At 49.6% G+C, this 21,222-nt stretch overlaps 2 protein-coding genes across 2 annotated transcripts; both read right to left on the bottom strand.

The window, feature by feature from the left end:
- Positions 1-65: 65 nt before the first annotated feature.
- On the bottom strand, positions 66-10,185 carry Snx15 (sorting nexin 15). Its single transcript, XM_028855917.2, has 8 exons — positions 9,309-10,185; positions 5,695-5,730; positions 5,369-5,489; positions 3,589-3,704; positions 3,338-3,485; positions 2,930-3,073; positions 1,049-1,306; positions 66-574 (listed from the first exon to the last, which is right to left on the bottom strand). Exons 1-8 carry the CDS (start codon positions 9,405-9,407, stop codon positions 483-485), a joined length of 1,014 nt encoding a protein of 337 aa, XP_028711750.1. The 5' UTR covers positions 9,408-10,185; the 3' UTR covers positions 66-482.
- Positions 10,186-12,692: 2,507 nt separating this feature from the next.
- Arl2 (ADP ribosylation factor like GTPase 2) lies at positions 12,693-18,379 on the bottom strand. Its single transcript, XM_028855927.2, has 5 exons — positions 18,220-18,379; positions 16,195-16,305; positions 15,943-16,105; positions 14,497-14,577; positions 12,693-13,121 (listed from the first exon to the last, which is right to left on the bottom strand). The coding sequence occupies exons 1-5, from the start codon at positions 18,282-18,284 to the stop codon at positions 12,987-12,989; spliced, it is 555 nt and encodes a 184-aa protein (XP_028711760.1). The 5' UTR covers positions 18,285-18,379; the 3' UTR covers positions 12,693-12,986.
- Positions 18,380-21,222: the final 2,843 nt, after the last annotated feature.

Genomic DNA, 21,222 nt, shown 5'->3' with positions numbered 1-21,222 from the left:
GACACACACAGTTTATTCAACTCAGTTGGTACAACCATAGACAGTAATAAGCAAACGGACCTGGATGTGTTCTGACTCGTTTTTATTCACACATATTTAAATTTTATAAAATTTTCACTGGTCAAAGAATCCTTTTCCTTCCAACCATTAACAACAACAACAACAACAACAACAAAAAAAGAAGGAAAAACCCTTGTAGCTTGAGGGCCTTACAAAAAAAGGCAGTGGGCCAGGGCTGGCCGCCGAGTGTAGAGGCTGCAGACCCTGGCTCTAGACGGGTGAAGAGAGATTAGTGGCCACACGCCATTCACATAAAACAGAGAGGTCGGTCAGAGCTGATGAGTCTTTGCTCTTCTCATACTTGATCCAGTTAACAGATATGGTCCCAGGGGTTACAAGAGCAGGAAACAGGGCCGGGTCCCAAGGAAAGGAGTGGAGGAGGCTGGCAGTGCAGGAGCTGACATCCCGGAAGGGTCCACCCCTCAAGGCAAGTGCGCATGGAGGGTCTCTGCCCGCCTCAGGTACTCAGCTGCCTTCTTTTTCACACCTTCCCGGCGGGCAGGGGAGGGGTCACCTGCAGAGAGCAGAAGGCCGGCTACCTTCAGAACCCCTGGCCAGCATGCGCCCCACCCTGCCCTGGGTCCTAGTGTCTTTCCCATTTTATGAGGCTATTAAAAAAAGAAAATTCGGCCCAAGGTCTCTGGCTGACCTGTGAGACATGAAGGCTCCTGGTCCTTCTTTGTTTCTTTGAAATATTTTGTATATTTGTGAGAGTGAACGTGTGCAGGTCAGTGGTCAACCTCTGATGCAGGTCTCCTCCTCCACCATGTCTGAGATCTGGTCTCCACTGTTCTGTTACAAATACGGGGCTCACCAGCTCTGGAGTTTCCGGGCACTTTCCTGTCTCTGCCTCCCGTCTTGCCGCTTTGAGTGGGTTCTGGGCATTCTAATTCAGTTCCTTATGCTCCCATAGCAAGCGCTGTACCCATCCAGCCATCTCCCCAACCCCGTTGCTTTTCACTTCCGGTCTCCTCACTGAGGCACTCACCCGAGACTCCCTGAAGCAGGATGTGCACCCCGTCTCGGTAGCCTTGGAGCGCCTCTGCATAGGCGCCACTGTTTTCACTCTGAAGGGCTTGAGTGATGAGCTCTGTGGCCTGCCTCAGATAGGCTGGGGCGGGCTCTCCATCCTCTGCCTCTTCCTTCTCCTGGCCCCCTGGCTCCCAGGGCTCCTGGTCCAGTCTTCTGGACTGCACCTCCATGGCTGCCAGCTCACTGGTGTGGGTGGGGCTGGGGCCTGTACTTTCTGTAATAACACGGAGGATTCAAGCCGGACTGGCCTTCTTTCCCAGGGTCTGTTATGCCCCCCTCCCCCGGCTTATTTTGTTCATCAGGACACAAAACTGTCCCCACTGGACGGGAACAGAGCTTGGAAAATCCAGAATTCCCTTGAGTAGAGCAAACCAGTTGTGTCCTGTTTGCTTGGTTTGGCTCAGGAGCTGTTTGGAAAGCTTAGTTTATTACTGTTGTTGCATCCATGAGCGACGGCAGGCCTGAGTGTGCTGTGGCACATGTAGAGGCCAGAGGACAAGTTCGGGGAGGTTTTTTTTTTCTTCTTCACCCTAGGTGGATTCTGGAGATGAACTCCGGTTGCCAGGCTCCCAAGGCAGCTGCTGTTACCCTCTGAGCCCTCTTCCTGGCCCATGACTTGAACTGGCCTGGTCTCTCTGCCTCTGCCTCTCTAGTGCTGGGACTTAGCCAGGTGCCACTTACCTTTTTCGTTTGTGTGTTTTAGTAACAACAGGCTCTCACCACCTGGCTATTCTATCATTTGCTATGTAGCCTAGGCTAATCTTGAATCCACAGATCTGCATGCTCTGACTCCTTGAGTGCTAGCATCAAAGGTGTGTGCCACCGTATCCAGCTTTCCTGTTAAAGATAGCATGATATGTGTGTGTGTGTGTGTGTGTGTGTGTGTGTGTGTGTGTGTAGGTTGGAGGGCACCCTGCCAGAATCTACCATGGGAGTCCAAGTCATCAGGCTGTTGGCTAGTACCTTTATCCACAGGGCCATCTTGAAGGCCCTTATTTTTGGTTTGAAATAAAAGCTGGGTGGGCAGTGGTACACGCCTCTGGTCTCAGCACTCAAGAGGCCGAGGCAGAGGCAGGTGGATCTCTGTGAGTTCGAGGCCAGCCTGATCTACAGAGGGAGTTCCAGGACAGCCAGGGCTACGCAGAGAAACCCTGTGAAGTGGCACTAGAGATTGACCCAGGGCTCTGTGCAGCCAGCCAAGCACTGCATCCGCTGAGTCCCGTCCCCAGGGCAGTCACATGCTGAGCCCTGTCCCCAGGGCAGTCACAGCGCTGCATCGGCTGAGCCCCGTCCCCAGTCCTCACAGTGTGAAGCTGGTGAATTTTAGAATAAAGAACGCTTCAGTGTCTCTCTGCTAGGGATTTGCAAGTAGGAGGTCAGCACCCTGACCTGTATGGGGAAGCTGCCTGCCTGCCTGACAGCCCCCGGGTCTCATAGGCGGTCGTCTAGTGCTGACTGTTCTTCAGGCCCAGACTAGACTGTTCCCCTTGACTAGGACAAGGCCCCACTTCCTGTTCGTTTAGTTTTGTTTTTGAGATTTTGTAGCCCTCCCTTCCCTGGATTGTTATGTAGACCATGCCAGCTTCAAATTCATACAGCTCCTCCTGCCTCTGCTTCTGCCTCTCAAGTGCTGGGATGCAGGGCATGTGCCACCACAGCCAGCCGTAGCAGGTCCATGAGCAATGACACTATGATGCTGTGCTACCCAGACTCTGCTCAGAGAGGAGGGCTTAGGAGGCTGCCCCCTGGCTTCGGGGCAGCAGCCAAGGGGCCTACCCAGACGGCATGTACTCCCTTCCTGTCCCTTAGCTCCTCTTGCCCCACACCTGCTCCTTACCCTCTTTGGAGTAGGGGTCGAAAAGGGCAAGTTCAGCCTCAGAGAGGGGCCCTCGGGCTGGGGAGCTGGATGCTTCCTCGGTGCTGTCACAGCTGAAGAGAAGATCCAAGGCCTCCTGGGCAGGGCTAGATGGTAGGGGATCCGCTGAGGAGAGATCAGGGGACATTAATGCTTGCATCCACTGCTTCTCAGCTCTCAAAACAGAATCTCTGTCTTGATTAATCCTTGAAGCAGCAGCCACGGGTACAGACAAGGCCACTCTTAGGTCTTGGTCTATTTGACATATTAGCAAACCGAAGCCCAGAAAAGAAAAATGACTTGTTCAGAGTTCCCCTGCAGATGAGTGGTAGAACTTCCCACCCTGAGATTCCTGGGGAGGACTCACTCCCTTCCCTGACCCAGATATACCTGGCACATCCAACTCCTCCTGGCCCCTCCTTTCTGCGGGCAGTGGCTGGAGTAGCCGGGCCTCATCTGGAGGTGGTGTGGGGATGAGAGGGGGCGGCAGGATGCGTAGGTCTCTGGATACCTCAGAGGGCCGTGTTACCTCCCCACCCTGATAAAGACAAGGGCCAGCAAGGGAGAGGAGTCAGGAATTTAGCTGCTAGGGAGGGAAGCTGTACAGGTGCTGGGGAGGTGGGGAGAGCAGGCAGATTTACCCGGAAAAACTCCTTGAGCTGGGGGCTGTTGTTGAGTGCAGGGATGGGTACTGTGAAGCGCAGCAAGTCCTCTGCACCCTTGCGTCTTTCTTCGATCACAGAGGCTTCAAATCGACCTGCAGACCCCAGGACAGGAGAGCAGCAATGACCACAGGGGCTTCTGCTCCCAAAGCCCACAATTCCTGGCTCTGCCTGAGAAGTGCTAATGCTGGACTCCCCATTCTCCCCTTAGTCTTCTCTGGCTCCTCCTGCAGGCACCACCCTCTCTGTTTATTCTTCTCCATGTGCAATGCGCACCTGCTTCATGCTGCCTCCAGAAGGTTAGTGAGAGAAACAAGCTCCCTGTTCTCAGGGTATCATACCATAGACAGGAGGAGGCAAATCATGGCTTTTTGCTTTGTTTTTTTAAGACAGGGTTTCTCAGTGTAGTTTTGGTGCCTATCCTGGATCTCGCTTTGTAGACCAGGCTGGCCTCGAACTCACAGAGATCCACCTGGCTCTGCCTCTCGAGTGCTTGGATTAAAGGTGTGTGCCATCACCGCCTGGCTTTTTAAAATTTTTTTAATGACAATGTCTTATTATATAGGTCTGGCTGGCCTGGAACTTGCTATGTAGACCTCAAACTCACAGAGATCTACCTGCCTCTGCCTTCTATGTGCTGGAATTAAAGGCATGTGCTATCATGTCTGGCAAGAAAGGCCATTTGAGGAGGCTTGGATATAATCAGGAGGAAAATAAAGTTCAGAGAAGGGAGGTGACTTGCCCAAGGTCACAAAGCAAGAGGCTGTTTCACTGCTGGGCATAATAACCACACACCTGTCACCCCCCTACTTGGGAGGCTGAGGTGGGAGGATCATCAGAAAGTCAAGGCTAACCCGAGCTACATCTGAGACCCTGTCTCAAAAAAACAAACAAACAAACAAAAAACCCCAAAAAACCTGGACGTGGTAGTACACATCTTTAATCCCAGCACTGAGGCAGAGGGAGGCAGGATCTCTGAGTTTGAGGCCAGCCTGGTCTACAGAGCAAGCTCCAGGACAGCCAAGGCTACACAGAGAAACCCTGTTTCAAAAAACCAACTAACCAACCAACCAAACCAAAAACAAACAAAAACCAAAAGAAAACAACAAAAAGCTCCAAAGTTACATGCGAGTAATCTAACTCTACCAGTTCTTGTGCTCGGGGCACAGCCTGCACCCCACCCTGCTCCCCATGATGGTCTCATGGGCCTTGCATGACCTGCCAACAATTCTTCACCTCCTTGTAAAGAAATATTCATGAGTCAGAGAACTCTTGTAATTGATGGGTTAATGAACTCCTGGTTCTCTGCTATAAAAACTAGCTTGTTTCTGTCACTCATGTGATGCTCCCTGTCACCTTGGGTGTGCTGCTAGCAACAGAACCATCAGCAGAGGTGGCCTCTGAACCTTGGACCAGAGCCATATGTCAGAACAAGCCTCTGTTCTGTATAACTAAGGCATCCAGCCTGTGGTATTGTATTACTGCAACAGAAAACAGACTAAGGCTCAGACAAAAGCCCTTTCCCTTGCTGAGCCTCATCTGGATGGGAATGAGAATAGCCCAACACACAATAAGCGCTAGGTTGCTCTGAGCCTCGGTTTCCCCATATTTCAATGAGACTATCGCAGTAAGCCCATCCAGTTTTCCAAAAGTGTCTGTTCAGGGTGCAGGACCACATTTACCAGCCCCCAACAGTCCAGGTCCCCTTTGCCTAAATCTGCCTGCACACTGGGGTTAGAGGCTCAGATACAATACTCACCAAACACCTGGGCACGGGGGAAAGCTGGAAACTCTTCTAGGCGGCGGAAGAGGTTGCGGTGAGTATAGGCCAAGTCCCCATGTAGCTTACGGAAGTCACTGTATCGCTTCCAGACTACCACCTGTGAGGTATGTGAGACTTGACCTGGACCAGCATGGGTGGAAAGTGGCTTTCCCATGCTCAGTATGTCCTAGGGGCTGAGAAGGACAGCACATACCCCCTCCAGCACAGGCCAGGGAAGAAGGCAGGTTCCTGGAAGTTACCAACCATCCCTTACTGATGCTGGCTCTGTATATGGAACAGTCCCTCTTTCCCAGGAGCCTTACCTCTTTGATATCCTCTGGGTCCTTCTTTGAGATGAACTGAGAAAGGAAGGGTAAGAGCCAGGTGAGCCCAGAGACTAACACGCAACACTGCATTACCCCCCAAAAGCTGAGGGAGCCCCAAAGTCCTCCTAGTGTCCTTCAAAGGACATAGTGCCTGTTGGAATAAAAGCGTCCTGGATTGAAGATTTTGAGCAAGTTTTCTTTTTGGTTTCTTCACACAGGGATTCATATAGCCCAGGCTGGCTTCAAACTGGCTATGTAGCAGAGGATAGCCTTGTATTCCTAATGCTTCTACCACTGCTTCCCAAGTGCTGGGATTATGGGCATACACCACTGGATTCAGTTATTTTAGGTACTAAGGATTGACTTCTTCAGACCTGGGTTAGCACTCTCCCACTGAGTTACATCCTCAGCTTCCTGAGAAAATTTTGTACACGTGTATCTTCATCTGGGGAATGTGAGGATACTAAACATCTGTCTAGGAGTCAGGCTGTGGTGGTGCACATCTTTTTTTTTTTTTTTTTTTTTTTTTGGTTTTTCGAGACAGGATTTCTCCATGTAGTTTTGGTGTCTGTCTTGGATCTCACTCTGTAGACCAGGCTGGCCTAGAACTCACAGAGATCCATCTGTCTCTGGCTCCCCAGTGCTGGGATTAAAGACGTGCGCAATCGACGCCTGGTTTTTCAGGATTTTTTTAAGGGGTAGTGGTGGTGCACAGCTTTAATTCCAGCACTCAGGAGGCAGAGGCAGATGGATCTCTGTGAGATCGAGGCTAGCCTGGTCTACAAAGTCAGTTCTAGGACAGCCAGGGCTGGTAAACAAAGAAACCCTGTCTCAGAGAAAACAAAACAAAACAAACAAACAAAAAACCAAAGCAGGGCTGGAGAGATGGCTCAGAGGTTAAGAGCACTGACTGCTCTTCCAGAGATCCTGAGTTCAATTCCCAGCAACCACATGACAGCTCAAAACCATCTGTAATGGTATCTGGTGCCCTCTCCTGGCCTGTAGTCATACATGCTGTATACATAATAAACAAACAAACAAACATGTAAATAAATCTTAAAAAAAAAAAACCAAAGCAAAACAAAAAACATCTGTCTAGGTAGCCCCATATTCAACTTTATGTTTTTTTTTTTTGTTTTTTTTTTTTTTTTTTTTTTTTTTTTTGAGTCAGGATTTCCCTGTGTAACCCTGGGTGTCTTGGAAATAACTCTGCAGACCAGGCTGGCTTTGAACTTAAGAGATCCGCCTGCCTCTGCCTCCCAAGTGCTGGGATTAAAGGCATGTGCCACCAACACCCAGCAACTTTATGTTTTTTTAAGTTGGTCATTTTTGGAGGAGGGGCAAGGTTTCCTTGTGTAGCTCTGGCAGGCCTAGAACTTGCTTTATAGATTAGGTTTGCTTCAAACTCACAGAGATCTGCCTGCTTCTGCCTCTTGAGTACTTGAAGTGAAGACATGTACTACCAGGCCTGGCTCTTTGTTGTGAGATATTTGATTACTGTGTAAATATATGTCACTGTGATTAGTTTAAGAAAAAGCTAAATGGCCAATACTAGGCCGGGGGTATAGGTAGGACTTCCAGAGAGAGCTCTGGAAAGAAGAAAGGGGGAGATGCCAGCTGGATGCAGAGGAAGCAGGAATGGCCTGTCGATCCGGTCCACAGGGATCCACTGCCCCCTTCTGTCCTCTTCCGGCACTGCATGCACAGTGTACAGACATGAGGATAAAACACCCACACATGTAAAAAAAATAACCAAAACATTTTTAAAATTTTAAGTAAATAAGCCGGATGTGGTCTGCCCTTTAATCCCAGCACTTGGGAAACAGGCAGGCCTGGTCTACAAAGTGGGTTCCAGGACAGACAGGGCTGTTGTTACACAGAGAAACCCTGTCTTGAAAAAAAAAAAAAAGAAAAGAAAAGAAAAAGAAAAAAAGAGCTGGATGGTGGTGGTGAACGCCTTTAATCCCAGCACTCAGGAGGCAGAGGCAGGTGGATCTCTGCAAGTTCGAGGCCAGCCTGGTCTCCAAATTGAGTTCTAGGAAAGGTGCAAAGCTACACAGACAAACCCTGTCTCGAAAAAACCAAAAAAAAAAAAAAAAAAAAAAAAAAAAAAAAAAAAAGAAAGAAAAAGAAAAGAAAAGAAAAAAGTAGGGCTGGAGAGATGGCTCAGAGGTTCAGAGCACTGGCTGTTCCTCCTGAGATCCTGAGTTCAATTCCCAGCAACCACATAGTGGCTCACAACCATCTGTAATGAGGTCTGGTTCCCTCTTCTGGCCTGCAGGCATAGATGCAGGCAGAACACTGTATACATAATAAATAAAAAAAAAAAATCTTAAAAAAAGAAAAGAAAAGAAAAGAAAAAAGTAAATAAGACACAAGGAGGTGCAGGGTGTGGTGGCACACATGATTCCAGCACTGGAGAGGTGTGTGTGTGTGTGTGTGTGTGTGTGTGTGTGTGTGTGTGTGTGTTGCACTTGTCTAGTATAAGGGAGACCTTGGGTTCAATCCCTAGTATTAAAAAAAGAAAAAACATATGCGTGTGTAATGACTGCATTGTGACTAAGTCTAAAAAGCTAACAGGAAGCCATGTATGAAAGGGTTCTAAATACTTTCCAAAGCTTCCTACCCTCCAGCCATCTTCCTAGAGACAGTGTTTTGTTTGTATTTTTTTGGCACGGAACAAAGCAAGTTATTGGGCAGAAGCACAATCCCCCAACATCTAGGATTCTGACTTAGATCGCCTTGGGAGCAACTTTTATGTGTTTGCTTCCTTTAACAGTAGGCAGGTGCACTGATCAAACGGTTGCCTGGCTGAAAAGGGGTACGAGAAAACGTACTGCAGTCTTCCGGCAGCTAGAGGCCTCCATGGTTACAGGCCCTTGGGTAAAATTCTAAAAGCATTCTTTCATGATGATTTATTTTGATAGTTTCCTCCATGTCTCTATGTGTTCATTTTAAGTTTTAGCGTTACAAACTTCAGCATTTATTTACTTCTTGAGACAGTTGTGAAGATGGAGACTTTTTCAGTCCTTTTGGATTGCGTGAGCTTTTTTAAACCACACAAATACATATATTTTAATGAAAAAGAAAAAAAACCTCCTTGAAACTTTTTTATAGTGGGACACAGCGGCGCACGCCTAATCCCAGCACTCTGTCAGCCTGGTCTACATAATGAGTTCCAGGACAGTCAGGGATAAGTAGAGAGACTCTGTCTCAAAGAAAGGAAAAAAAAAAAAGGTGTGGAGGGGGCTTTTATGTATCAAGCAGAGCTAATAACCAAAAGTTACTCCAAGCGATTAGAGAAGGAATATAATCCGGAGTTTCCTTGCTTTGAGAAATTCGCAGACAGCATCTAGATAAGATACAATTAGCAGAAGGGCGGGGATGCAAGCCTGGCCGGGACGGAACAGTGGTCCCCAGGCTTTAAAAATGACCCCCGGCCCCGCCCCCAGGTGGTGAGACACCCAAGTCCTCCGCCTCGGGCTCCTCTTAAAGGGGAAGTCCATTTTTGTAGGCCAAACTGCGACCTCCCAGCAGCTCTTTGCCTTTAAGGTACAACCTGGGTCCCGGGCTTTTTAAAAGGGTATGTCTCCCGCTGGGTCCCACCTCACCTGCGCCGTCACTTTGTACTCCGTGTAGCCCTTGGGGTGGGTCCTGGGGTCGGAGACTGTGTAGTGCCGCAGGAAGTCATCCTTCGCCTGGCGCGACATGACAGCGAGCTGGCCGCAAGCTCCTCCTCCTGCACGTCGGCCCCGCTCCGCGTGTTCGGTGTGCTGCCGCCGCCAGGCTCGGGCCTGCGCCCTTCTCCTTCGGGTCCAGGGACCTAGTCGCAAGTGACACAGCCGTTCTCGGCCTGGGGGCGTGGTTAAGGGAGTGTCTGACAAGTTCTAGGTCATTGGTAAAGCGGAGAGATGTAGGTAAATAATTGGTTGGTTGTTTGGGGAGGTTTTTACTAACTGGCCTCATCTTGGTAAGTGGTTGAACCCATCTCACCCGGACATAAACCCTCCTTACAGACCACTGAAACTTCTGCCCTGTTTCTCGGTGTAGTTTTGGTGCCTGTCCTGGATCTCACTCTGTTGACCAGGAAGGCCTTGAACTTACAGACATCTGCCTGTCTCTGCCTCCCGAGTAATGGGATAAAAGGCTTGCGCCATCTCAGGCTGTTTTATGAATTATTTTGAGCCAGGGTCTCCAGTGTGTTGCCTAGACTGAACTTCTGGGCTGAACACATCCTCCTGCCTCAGCTTCCTGAGTATCTGGAACTACCGGTTCCAGCCAAAGAGTAGGTATAATTCACCCAACTTTCATTGTGTTCAAAACGTGCAAGAGGCAAGTCAAGTTCCCTGCATCCCTGTGCGGGATTGGCTGGATGATTGACATTTTCTGATGCTGAAAAGGTTGGATGGTGACAGAGGCACTGAGGTCACAATGCTTATAGCTGTTTGGATTCCCCATAACTGCTTTAGATTTGGGTGAGGCGGGTGGTACCCAGGTTGGCCTCTAAACTCACTATGTAATAGAGGCTAGTCTTGAATTTCTGATCCTCCTTCTTCCACCTCCCAAATGCTGAGATCACAGGTAAGCATCTGTTGTGGGATATTTGTACCCTGTGTGAAGATGTATTGCTGTGATTGGTGTAATACAAACCTGAACGGCCAATAGCTAGGCAGTTGGTATAGGTGGGATTCCTTGGGAGGGAAAGGAAGAAGAGGAGGAATCTAGGGTGTGGGAGAAGCCAGGAGACAGAGAGGAAACAGGAGGTGCAAGACTGAAGAGAGGTAATACCACTTGATAGAATATAGATTAATATAAATGGATTAATTTAAGTTATAAGAGGTAGTTAGGAACAAGTCTAAGCTATAGGCAGAGCCTTCATAATTATAGTAAGTCTCTGTGTAGTTATTTGTGAGGTAGCGGTCTAAAGGAAAGTCCAACTGACTACATATCACACTCAATGTCGGGCTCGAACATCCACACAGAGCCCGAGAAAGCGGTAGAGGAGCCCCTGCTGTGTGGCAGAACACTTGAGCAGCCAAATCACAGACACAGCAGCCTCTCAAGAGCTGGGGCTGTAAGGCTCGGCTGTCAGGGAACACAGCAAAGCCAGCTGCCAGAGCCACATGGCCGCTGGCATGGCTGTTTAAGGTTTGTCTTGTGCTTAGAGAATGTTGCAGGCATGTAGTAAAGCAGTCCAGATCAAGAAAACCTTTAAACAGATACAGTAAGAAAAAAATGGGCATAGACAGTCATAGAAAAAAATAGTTTAAAAATAATAAAGTCTTTAAAGAGAGAGTAAATTAGTATAAAAAGAATAAGCCATGTAAACATGAGAAATACACAGGACATCTGATCCTGTATGGTGTTTTGTTGACTTTGAATTTCTTCAATGCTAATGTACAAAAAAACAATAGCTTTTGAGAGACATGGAAACTGCTAAATAAACCAACCTATATATTTTTAAATGTCTTAATTTCAAAATGGAAGTCAGAAAATATGTTGTGTTAGGGGGGGAGGTTATGACTTTGTTTCCACAGGAAACAAAAAGTATGGTTCTCTTCAAATTTAACGAAGATCAGATTTGACTGGGGGAGACCTCTTGAAAATCTTGACTACAGACATGGAAAAACAAAACAAAACAAAAACCCCTACAGGAGAGGTGATGTATGTGCTGATCCCTCTACATGGGAACAGGTCCAAGATTGATGAGACATAAATTTTGTTGGCTACAGAGTCCTCAAGAGTTATTATTACATGCCATCTTTTCATAGGGCATGCATAGAGGTTTGTTTATACAGTCTTAACAGACTTTATAAAGTTGACAGATGCCTTTTACTTGCTCAAACATAGAACAAAAAAAAATCATCTTTTGCTGACTTGTGCACATTGCACATTCCATACTTGTGTTAATGCAGATGTATATGTTACCTTTAAAAGTTTGTGTTTTCAGAAAAAAAGAACCAGACACCAATAAAAACAAGTAGCCCAGGTAATCCAGCCTCTCAGAATGCCTCTGTTGCAGTTTCCTCGAAATCTGCATCCAGAACAACTTCAAAGCTGCTAGCTGAGATGGTCCAGCTTCATAGACTACTCTAGCCAAGACTTCAGATGGGCGCTACACTTTCCCATCACACAGAGACTAAACAAAAAATAATACAGCTAGCTCTCCCAGGACTTCACCATTATCCCCATTTTCTCAGGGCCCCTAAAGATGCTGTCACCCCGCCCCAGACAACAGAAAGCAGTCTAGAGAACACAACAGAAGATGGCAGAATCTGGACTTACACAAGAGGTGGAGGGATGAAGGTGCCAGGTGACTGGGGTCAGTCCCAGCCACTTCCCTTGCCAGAGGCTCAGCTTGCCCCATGGGAGGGATACGTAAGTCTGCTGAACAGGGCTGGCCCTGCACTGGGCTGTGGGCAGCTATTGGTAGAGAGCATCAGCGGCTTGGAGACAGTCTGGCTAGGCAGGTGAGGTCCTGCTAGTTGTAGTCATCCCCAAGTGATGCAGCTGCCCATCCTCCCACTCCTCAGCATCCCACTCTGCTAGGAATTTCTGCCTGACCCACCCTCCTGGACCTGTGCACGTTGCCCACTGCACAAGTTTTCCTGGTTGCACTGGCAAGCTAGGAACTGAATTTACACTATCACCTATGAGCCCCAGGCTTGGGCGGGGGGGGGGGGGGGGGGGGGGGGGCGAGTCTGTTTTGGTTTGTCTTGTTTTTCTTGTAATTTACATTGATGAAGGCACGTGTTCCTCTAGGGAATTGCCAACCCCTCCTTCTCAAACCTTCTCTTCCCTTGATTCCCTGTTTTAATGTAACCTCCAGGAAGCCGGTTGGTCTCTTGCAGGTGGAACCAGCTAGCCGTGTCCTGAGCGTCCATGCTCTGCACGGTCCTTTGATAAAATCAGTTATACCTCTCCCGATCTGTCCCTCCGGACTCAAGCATCCAGGGGAGGGCTAAAGTCAGTGAAATACAAATGGCGCAGCCAGGAACTGGGAAAGGAAGGTTTTATTCTCACTGCTGGACAGAGGCGACACCTAGGACCTTGGTAGCAGCAGGTAGTCCCTCCCAGTTCAGCCTTTCCTTTTGGCATGGCAGCTGGAGGCCACTTTGGAAGCCAGGGTGACAGCCCTGGCCTAGAGGGGAGCAGCAGTGGGTAGCAGTAGCAGCAGCAGATCACGGCGGGGTTGGGAGTGTTAGTCTGGCCGGCTGGCGCCTGTCCCCCAAAGCTGGTGTCTGATGAGGGGAGGGGCCTGGACAGTGAGCTGGGGACACTGAGGAAGCTCAGTCGGCAGTGAAGACACGACTGGAAATGTCATCGAGGAGCCAGTCGATGCCAGGCAGCAGGTCCTCCCCGGTGACGGCACTGCAGCCCTGGATGCGCCAGTGGTGGCTGCGGATGGAGGCCAGGTCCAGGGCCTGGGGACAGAAAGGACTGGTGGAACCAGCAGGCCTTAGCCTGTCCTTTCCCAGGCACCCAGGGGCCAACTCCAGCTGCACGCCAGTGCCACCCCTCGGTGACATAAACTCAACATGGGCTGCTGAGTGTCTGCTAGGAGCCAGGCATTTTGCAGGAACCACAGAGGTCATCTGTCTCTTGCTAAGGCCTCCTGATCCAGGGATGATGTGGTCCATTTTACCAAGGATGGAATCCAAACTGAGGCTCCATAACCTTCCACACCACTTAGCCAGTTAAAAGGCGGCAGAAAGATTCTAAAGCCAGCGGTGGTGGTGCACACCTACGACACAGTTCACGGGAGGTGGAGGCAGGGGTACACAAAACCTGTCTCAGACAGACAAAAATCAAGATTCTAAACCTGCTAGAGTAACAGTCAAGATGCATCTATGACTCCAGCGCTAGGTCAACCTGGGGAACAATCTTGGCTTGTTTACCTACTGTGTGACACTGGGGAGGTTACTTAACCTCTCTGAGTCTCCTGCATGCTTTGTGCAGTGACAGTCATTTCTGCCTCATGAGATTGTTGTATACAGGAAGAATGAAACGTGAATCCATGCAGAGAGCATCGCAGTGGGAAGCACTCACTGCAGGCTGGCTGCTAGAACCCTGTGAAATGATCTATTTGCAGGTCTGCCTTCGCCTAGACTGGGGCCACACTACCTTATTAATCATCAAATTCCGGGTACCCTGCCTAGGGCTTGCCACACAGCAGGGGCTGATAAGTGCTTTTAAAACCAATTATTAGCCAGGCATGGAGGTGCATGCTTGAAGTTTCAGGCAGGAGGACTGCTGTTGAGTTTGAGACCGGCCTGGCCTACATAGTGTGTTCCAGGCCAGCCTAGGCTACAGAAACCCTGTCTCAAAAGTAAATAAAAAAGACTGCCGGGCGGTGGTGGCATACACCTTTAATCCCAGCATTCGGGAGGCAGAGCCAGGCAGATTGCTGTGAGTTCGAGGCCAGCCTGGTCTACAGAGCAAGATCTAGGACAGGAACCAAAACTATACAGAGAAACCCTGTCTCGAAAAACAAAACAACAACAAAAAGACTGGGCCTAGGGATGTGGCTCAGTTAGAAGTGCTTGCCTAGCATGCACAAGGCTCTGGGAACAATCACTAGCTCTACAGAAACTGACATGCACACCTTAATCTCAAGGACTCTTCAGGTGGAGGCAGGAAGATGAACATTCCTGGGCATCCTCAGCTTCTAGTAAGTCTGAGGCCTGCTAGGACTGCGAAACCCAGTTCAAAAAAACAAAAATAAACACAATTAAAAATAATAAAGCACTAAAGACCTTTCAGTTTTTCTCAATGAGCCTGCACCAGGGCCTGACTCACCTCCTGAATAGCATTAGAGGACAGTGCTCCAGGCAAGTCCTGCTTGTTTGCAAAGATGAGGAGGGTCGCTCCAGCCAGGCGCTGGGGAAAGAGAACACAGGTTGGGGGGTGGGAGGATTAGTGTACAGCCTGATCCTTTCTCTCCAAGCCATGGGGGTTAGCGGTCAGCATGCAGGGTCAAGAGCAGGACTCCATGGTTGTTGGGGAGCCCCAGGTGGGGTAGGCAAAGTGGACAGAGCTGCTGATGCAAGCTACCACCCGGTGGGCATCTCTTCCATGATGGGGGAGGGTGTTGGTCACAGGGATCCCTGAGCCCTCGGTAGCTCTGGCTCTGTGCAGAAAGCATAAGCATGCTGAGGGCTGCCGGGGGACATGTGATAGAACCCCCTGCCCTCCTCCCCGTTCACAGAATCCTTAACTTGTCCTCCCAGGAACTGCCCTGTTGGCCTTTCTCTACTTAACCGCCTTGGTGGGTTTGCAACCAGAACCTCTCCGTGTGCAAAGAGGAATCTAACTTCTGGGCCTAACCCGGCTGGCCTTGGCTCAGCCTCTGTCAACGGTGACCTCTCTAGACTTGTTCAGTACTCCAGACGGGGCTGCACTCATACTGGTGGTGTGTGTCTGTGTCTGTTAGTCTGACAGTCCCATGCATTCCTGTGGTTTCTGCACAGACATTAGCAGTTCCCTCTCACCCTCTCAAAAGTACCCTGGCCTTCAACTAACTGAAATGTGGCAACGTGACTCAAGTCCTGGGACAGACAGAGCACATTAATGGAGAAATGGCAGTATTCAAATAAAACTTGTAGCTTAGGATAATAGCAATTCCTGAGCATGGCTTGGTGGCGCCCAACTGTAATCCTTGTACTCAGGTGGTTAAGAAGGATGGAGCCAGCCTGGGCTACATAGAGAAACCTGATCTCACCACTCCCTCAAAAAAAAAAAAAAAAAATCAACCTTGCCAAAACAAATAGCTAATAATGAAGGAGTGTGGCGGCACACACTAGTAATCCTATTATTTGGGAAGTAGAGGCCGGTGGATCATCAGTTCAAGGTTAGCCTCAGCCAGTTTAGGCCAGCCTGAGATTCAGAGTAAAACTCCGTGTCAATAAAACAAAAAAAAAAGGTGTTTTGGTCCAGACAGCAAATGTCAAGATTAGCCTAATTACAATTTTAGGAATGTGGAAGCTGAGGCTCAGGGAGGTTATGTGTCTTCCTAAAGCCACACAGCGCAGTTAAGATTCCTATGCAAGTGTCATTGGCTCCCTGAGCTTCGCCCCTGCCCTGGTCCTGAGGCAGCTCCTGCAGATTCACTCAGGGGGGTGAGTCAGTAAAACCAAAGAGATGTGAGTCCAGGTCTCAGCCCAGGGCCCAGTGAAGGAATGACTTCACCCCTCCCTCCCCAAGCGTCCAGACCAGTCACGGCGCATTTGGAAGCCCAGGGCACACCTCCTCCACCAGCAGGCTCTGCAGCTCCCGCTGACAGTCCTGCATGCGCTGGCGGTCGGCGCTGTCCACCACCCAGATGAGGCCGTCTGTGCTCTCAAAGTAGTTCCTCCAGTAGGAGCGCAGAGACTTCTGGCCACCCACATCCCAGATGTTCAGCTTGAACCTGGGGAGGAAGGGGGGATGAAGGTCAAGCTGGTCCTGCCCTCCCTGCTTTCCCCCAGCCCCACGGTGGCCCGCGGTGGCCCTACTCACCCCCGGTGCTCTAGGGTCTTGATGTTGAAGCCCAGTGTTGGGGAGATGGTGTCCACATCTTCCCCGTTGAACTTCTTGAGGATGGTGGTTTTGCCAGCATTGTCCAAGCCACTGGGGCACACGGGCTAAGGAGAAATCCCCGAGCTCTTCGCGAGGACATGTCTTCACACTACCACCTTCTCAGGGACTAGTTTTTCCTACTGTGTATTCAAACAAGTTGAGCCTATGCCTGGCCCATAATTGGCTTGAGATAAATGTGGAAGTATCAAAATGGAATTGTATCATCTCAGCCAACTCAAAGTAACTTAATTTATGCAACAAATATTTAGTGCCTATTATGTGCCAAGTCCCCTCGGGTGTTGGTGGACAAGTCTTCACCCTTATGACACTTAAACACTAGCAAAAAACAAAAAACAAAAACCCTAAATAATGGGGCTGGAGAGATGGCTCATCAGTAAAGAGCGATAGCTGCCCTTGCAGAGGACCTTGGTTCAGTTCCCAGCACCCTCATGGTGGTTCACAACCAACCTCTGACCTCTATGGGCACCAGGCGCTCAACATGGTTCACATACATACATAGAGACAAAATACTCAAAGAAGGAAAAAAAAAAAAAAAAGACTGAATAAAGTAGGAGAGGAGAAAGTTAGGTACGTGGGATCCCTGAAACCAGTGAGACATTCCTGTAAGGGGTGGCTTTCAGCTTAGGTACCAAATAAGGCTCTGTGGGGTCTCGAGGACCAAAACAGATGGGCCCACTCTTCTGAGGGACCTAGTAAAGTGCAAATATCTAGAGGGGGCAACCACCTTCATCTCTTTCTGGAATGATCCACAGCCTCTACTGCAGAGAACAAATGACTGGGTGAGCTGGACAGCAGGCGAGAACTTGGAGCAGCCACAGCCTGAACTGAGGGGTGAGAGGAAGGGACAGGCTTTGCTTTAGAACTTCTTCCTGCTCACCTGACCCAGGCCCAGAGATCCCCATCGCTAAGGGGGTGAGCAGAGTACCAGCTCATCATCTGTAGCCCAACTTTAGCCTTGGAAGTTGGCCCTGATTATCCCGTGCCTTCCAATGCATCCCCTCTCCATGTTTCCTTCTCTCTTGTATCTTCCTCATTAGCAAACTCCCACTTCCCATGCTCCAGCAGAACCCTGTATCCACTCACTCTCCCCATCTTAGGCCCTCTGCCTAAATTTTCCCAGACACCTCTACCTTCCTCAAATCTTTGCCCAATAGTTACTATCTTGGCATGGTCTTTGACCACTTTGGACTGCATTCTTCTCTACTCAAGCAAACTACACATTTTATTGGCTTTATTACTTTTTTTCTCCTCTTCTGTTATCCATAACGAAGGCCTTTGCGTTTCCCTGTTTTACAGCATTCCCTAACACAGTAGGTGATCAATACATAGTAATCTAATGACTGTCTTTCCCACAACTGTCTAAAATTCTAAGTGCATATTAATTTCCCTCCTCTCTCCCTGACAGTTTGTGGATCGCAGATGTCCAGGCAGCCGGGTACAGCGCAAGGCGGGTGATGCAGGTGCCAGTTAAGGCAATGGAAGGTCCGCAAGGGGCCCTGCGTGTGACAGTTAGACCTGCAGCCCAGTCCACGCCTACCGCAGGGGCCTAGGCGGTCCTCACGCCCCTGGGATTCCAAGCCGGAGGGAACCCCCAGGGCCTACACGAAGGGGTGCGGTGGGGGTCAGCGGTGGGGAGGAACGGGGCCCACGCTCGAGCCAGCCCGAGAGACCGTGACGTCCGGTCACCACCGGCGCGACGCGCCTCCCCATGACACTGGAGACCCCAGTCCAGGCCCGTCCCTCAGGCTCACACTGCCGGCGTTAGCACGCAACCCCCCGGCCCGCAGAGTGGTACGGCCCGCCCCGGCCCCGCGCCGAGCAGTGGTAGCGCCGCGTGCGTGACGCACCACCGGCCGTGGGTGCCCACGGCGGCCGCGCCCTCGCGCCCGGCTCCGCCCACCCGGCGGACCCACCCTCGCGGCCGCTGGGGCGCTCTGAGGATACAGCATGAGCAGCCGCAGCTCTCGCTCTTTCTGCTTCATCTTCTTCAGAATGGTCAGAAGCCCCATGATCCCGTCGCCCCCTCCCGGCCGCCGTTTCTTCTAGTCCCGGGACCCCGCTCCCGGTTCCTATTGGCCAGTCCGGGGCTTGGTTCCGCCTTCGCTATCACGTGACGCCTGAGTGCGGGGCGTCGCCCTCTAGCGGCGCGGCGGCGAATTTGCTGCCTGCCGCGTTAACCCTTCCTTCGCTTTCCGATGTTGGTGGTTTGGGGAAGACTAGGGCAAAGTCCCCAAAGGGACGCGGACGCGAAGCTGACATCTCGAGCTGTGTCTCGTTTGGGTAGGGAGAACCCGCGAAGGGATTCTTAGCCAGGAGTTCGAGCCTAGTTCCATAAGGGTTTGACGAACCAGCCGGGGACCGTAATAATGGCCCAATTCCTGCGCATCTTGTGACTTGCATTATTCACATCTGCCAAGTGATCGAAAACGCGTTGATCCTGGTGCGGGACTCTGTCGCATATGGCCCTGTGCGTTCAGTCGAGGGGGATGATGCCCCCTAAGGGCCATTTGGAAATGTGCGGGCAGTGAGGGCTCCTTTGGGTTGTTTCAGTGACATTTAAAGCTCTAAGTTTCCCCGCAATGCAGCGATCAGACCTGCACAAAGGATTGGCCCGTCTAGGAAGCTATCAGGTTGAGAAGCTCCATTCCAACGTGGATAAAAGTGGGGGGCTATCCGGTCGGTGGTGGTGCACGCCTTTAATCCCAGCACTAGGGAGGCAGAGCCGGGCGGATCTCTGAATTCAAGGCCAGCCTGGTCTACATAAGAAATTCCAGGACAACCAGTGCTATGTAGAGAGACCCTGTTTCAAAAAACAAACAGATTTTTAAAGACCTGAAGCCCACCTGCTGGCATGATTTTGAATGATTTTGCCCAAGAGTTCTTTTTGTTTTGTTTTTCGAGACAGGGTTTTTCTGTGTAGCCCTGGCTGTCTTGGAACTCGATCTATAGACCAGGATGACCTCGAACTCAAAGAGATCTGCCTCCTGAGTGCTGGTGGTGGCACACACTTTTAATCCCAGCACCTGGGAGTCAGAGGCAAGTAGATGAGGCCAGCCTGGTCTACATATCAAGTTCCAGGCCAGCCAGGGCTACATATAGTGAGATACTGTCTCAAAAAAAATATTATTGTCTGTAAATTGTGTGTGTGCGCGTGCGCCCTTGCTCATACAACTGGAGGTCAGAGGACAATTTAAAGGCTGGCCTTAAACTCACTATGCAGCTAAGGATAGTGAAGAACTCTTGATCCTCTTCCCACTTCCCAAGTGCTAGGATTATGGGCTGGTCCACTGTATCTCACCCATTGTTTGTGGGGTTTGCTTTGTTTTAATTTACTGTTTCACTTATATGTGTATAAATATTTGCTTGCATGCTTGTCTGGGCACCACGTGAGTGCCTGGTACCACTCGGGGCCAGAAGAGGGCATTGGAGCCCCTGGAAGTGGAGTATGGTCAACTGTGATCCACCAGGCCGGTGCTGAGAACAGAGCCATCAGTTGATGCACCGTCTCTCCAATCCCTTTTGTTGTTGTTTTGTGTAGCTAAGTAGTCCCGAGGCTCTGTGCAGGGCTCAGTTTACCCAAAGGACAACGTAGCCAGACTTTCGCTGGATGCAGTGGCTGGTGCTTGCTGAGGCTGGAGTGTCTTGAATCAGCAGTTCAAGGGCCTGCTGGGGCTAGCAGGGGGCTTGAACCCGGACTTCAGGACTGGCAGGAAGACAGCGTGAGACTTCCTCCCAAAACTATAAATAAATAAAGCAGGTGTCACCTTTCAAAGAGCTGCTCTACTCTCCTGTTATCTTTGAAGTCAGAGTGACCATAACCAAACTTTTTATTCTGGAACAGAAATGGAAACTACTAGGACTCAAGGACACCTGTTTAAATGAAAATTGCTGGGCTAGAGAGATGGCTCCATAGTTAAGAGTACTGTCTGCTCTTCCAGAAGACCCAGCTTCAATTCCCAGCACCCACATGGCAGCTCACAGCTGTCTGTAACTCCAGTTCCAGGGACCCAACACACTCACAGGACATACATGCAGGTAAAACACCAATGAACATAACAATAAATCAATCACTTAAGAAAAAAGAAAACTGCCATTAAGAAAAAAGAAAACTGTCGGGCACACACCTTTAATCCCAGCACTCAGGAGGCAGAGCTAGGCGGATCTCTGTGAGTTTGAGGCCAGCCTGGTCTACAGAGTGAGATCTAGGACAGGCACCAAAACTACACTGAGAAACCCTGTCTCGGAAAACCAAAAAGAAAAAGAAAGAAAGAAAGAAAAAGAGAAAAAAGAAAATTGCTAATCATTAAGCACTATTGAAGTATATTGAAATATTTTTACTCATTTTTAATATCTAAACATTTATTTTTAAGGCAACCTTAGATAAATTTTCTGTTTGTTAGACCTATAATGCTATCTACAGCTATACCTCCCTGAACGTCTGATCTCTTCTGAACTTGGAAGCTAACCAGGGTCAAGCTTGTTAGTACTTGGGAGAACTGTAATACTCATATTAGCTTGTTATATATTGGGTATATACAACATGAGTATTATTGTTTGTTTCTTGCCTCTTTTCAGGGGCCCGCCACCCAGCTCTCAAGTAAATCATACATCGAAGCTTATTCTTTTTGTTTGTTTGTTTATTTTTCAAGACATGGGTTTCTCTGTGAAGCTTTGCACCTTTCCTGGAACTAAATCTGTAGATCAGGCTGGCCTCGAACTCACAGAGATCCACCTGGCTCTGCCTCCTGAGTGTTGGGATTAAAGGCGTGCGCCACTACCGCCAGGTGAGGCTTATTCTTAATTGTAAATGCTTGGCCTTAGCTTGGTTTGTTGATAGCTAGCTTTTCTTAAATTAACCCATCTATCTTTGGCCTTGGGGCTCTTCCTGTTCTCTTACTTCTATAAATCTCACTCTGTGGCTTGCTGAGTAGCTGGGTGGCTGACCCC

Source organism: Peromyscus leucopus, chromosome 1 (genome assembly GCF_004664715.2).
Source record: "Peromyscus leucopus breed LL Stock chromosome 1, UCI_PerLeu_2.1, whole genome shotgun sequence".
Taxonomy (NCBI): domain Eukaryota; kingdom Metazoa; phylum Chordata; class Mammalia; order Rodentia; family Cricetidae; genus Peromyscus; species Peromyscus leucopus.
This window is presented reverse-complemented; position numbering and strand designations above follow the sequence as displayed.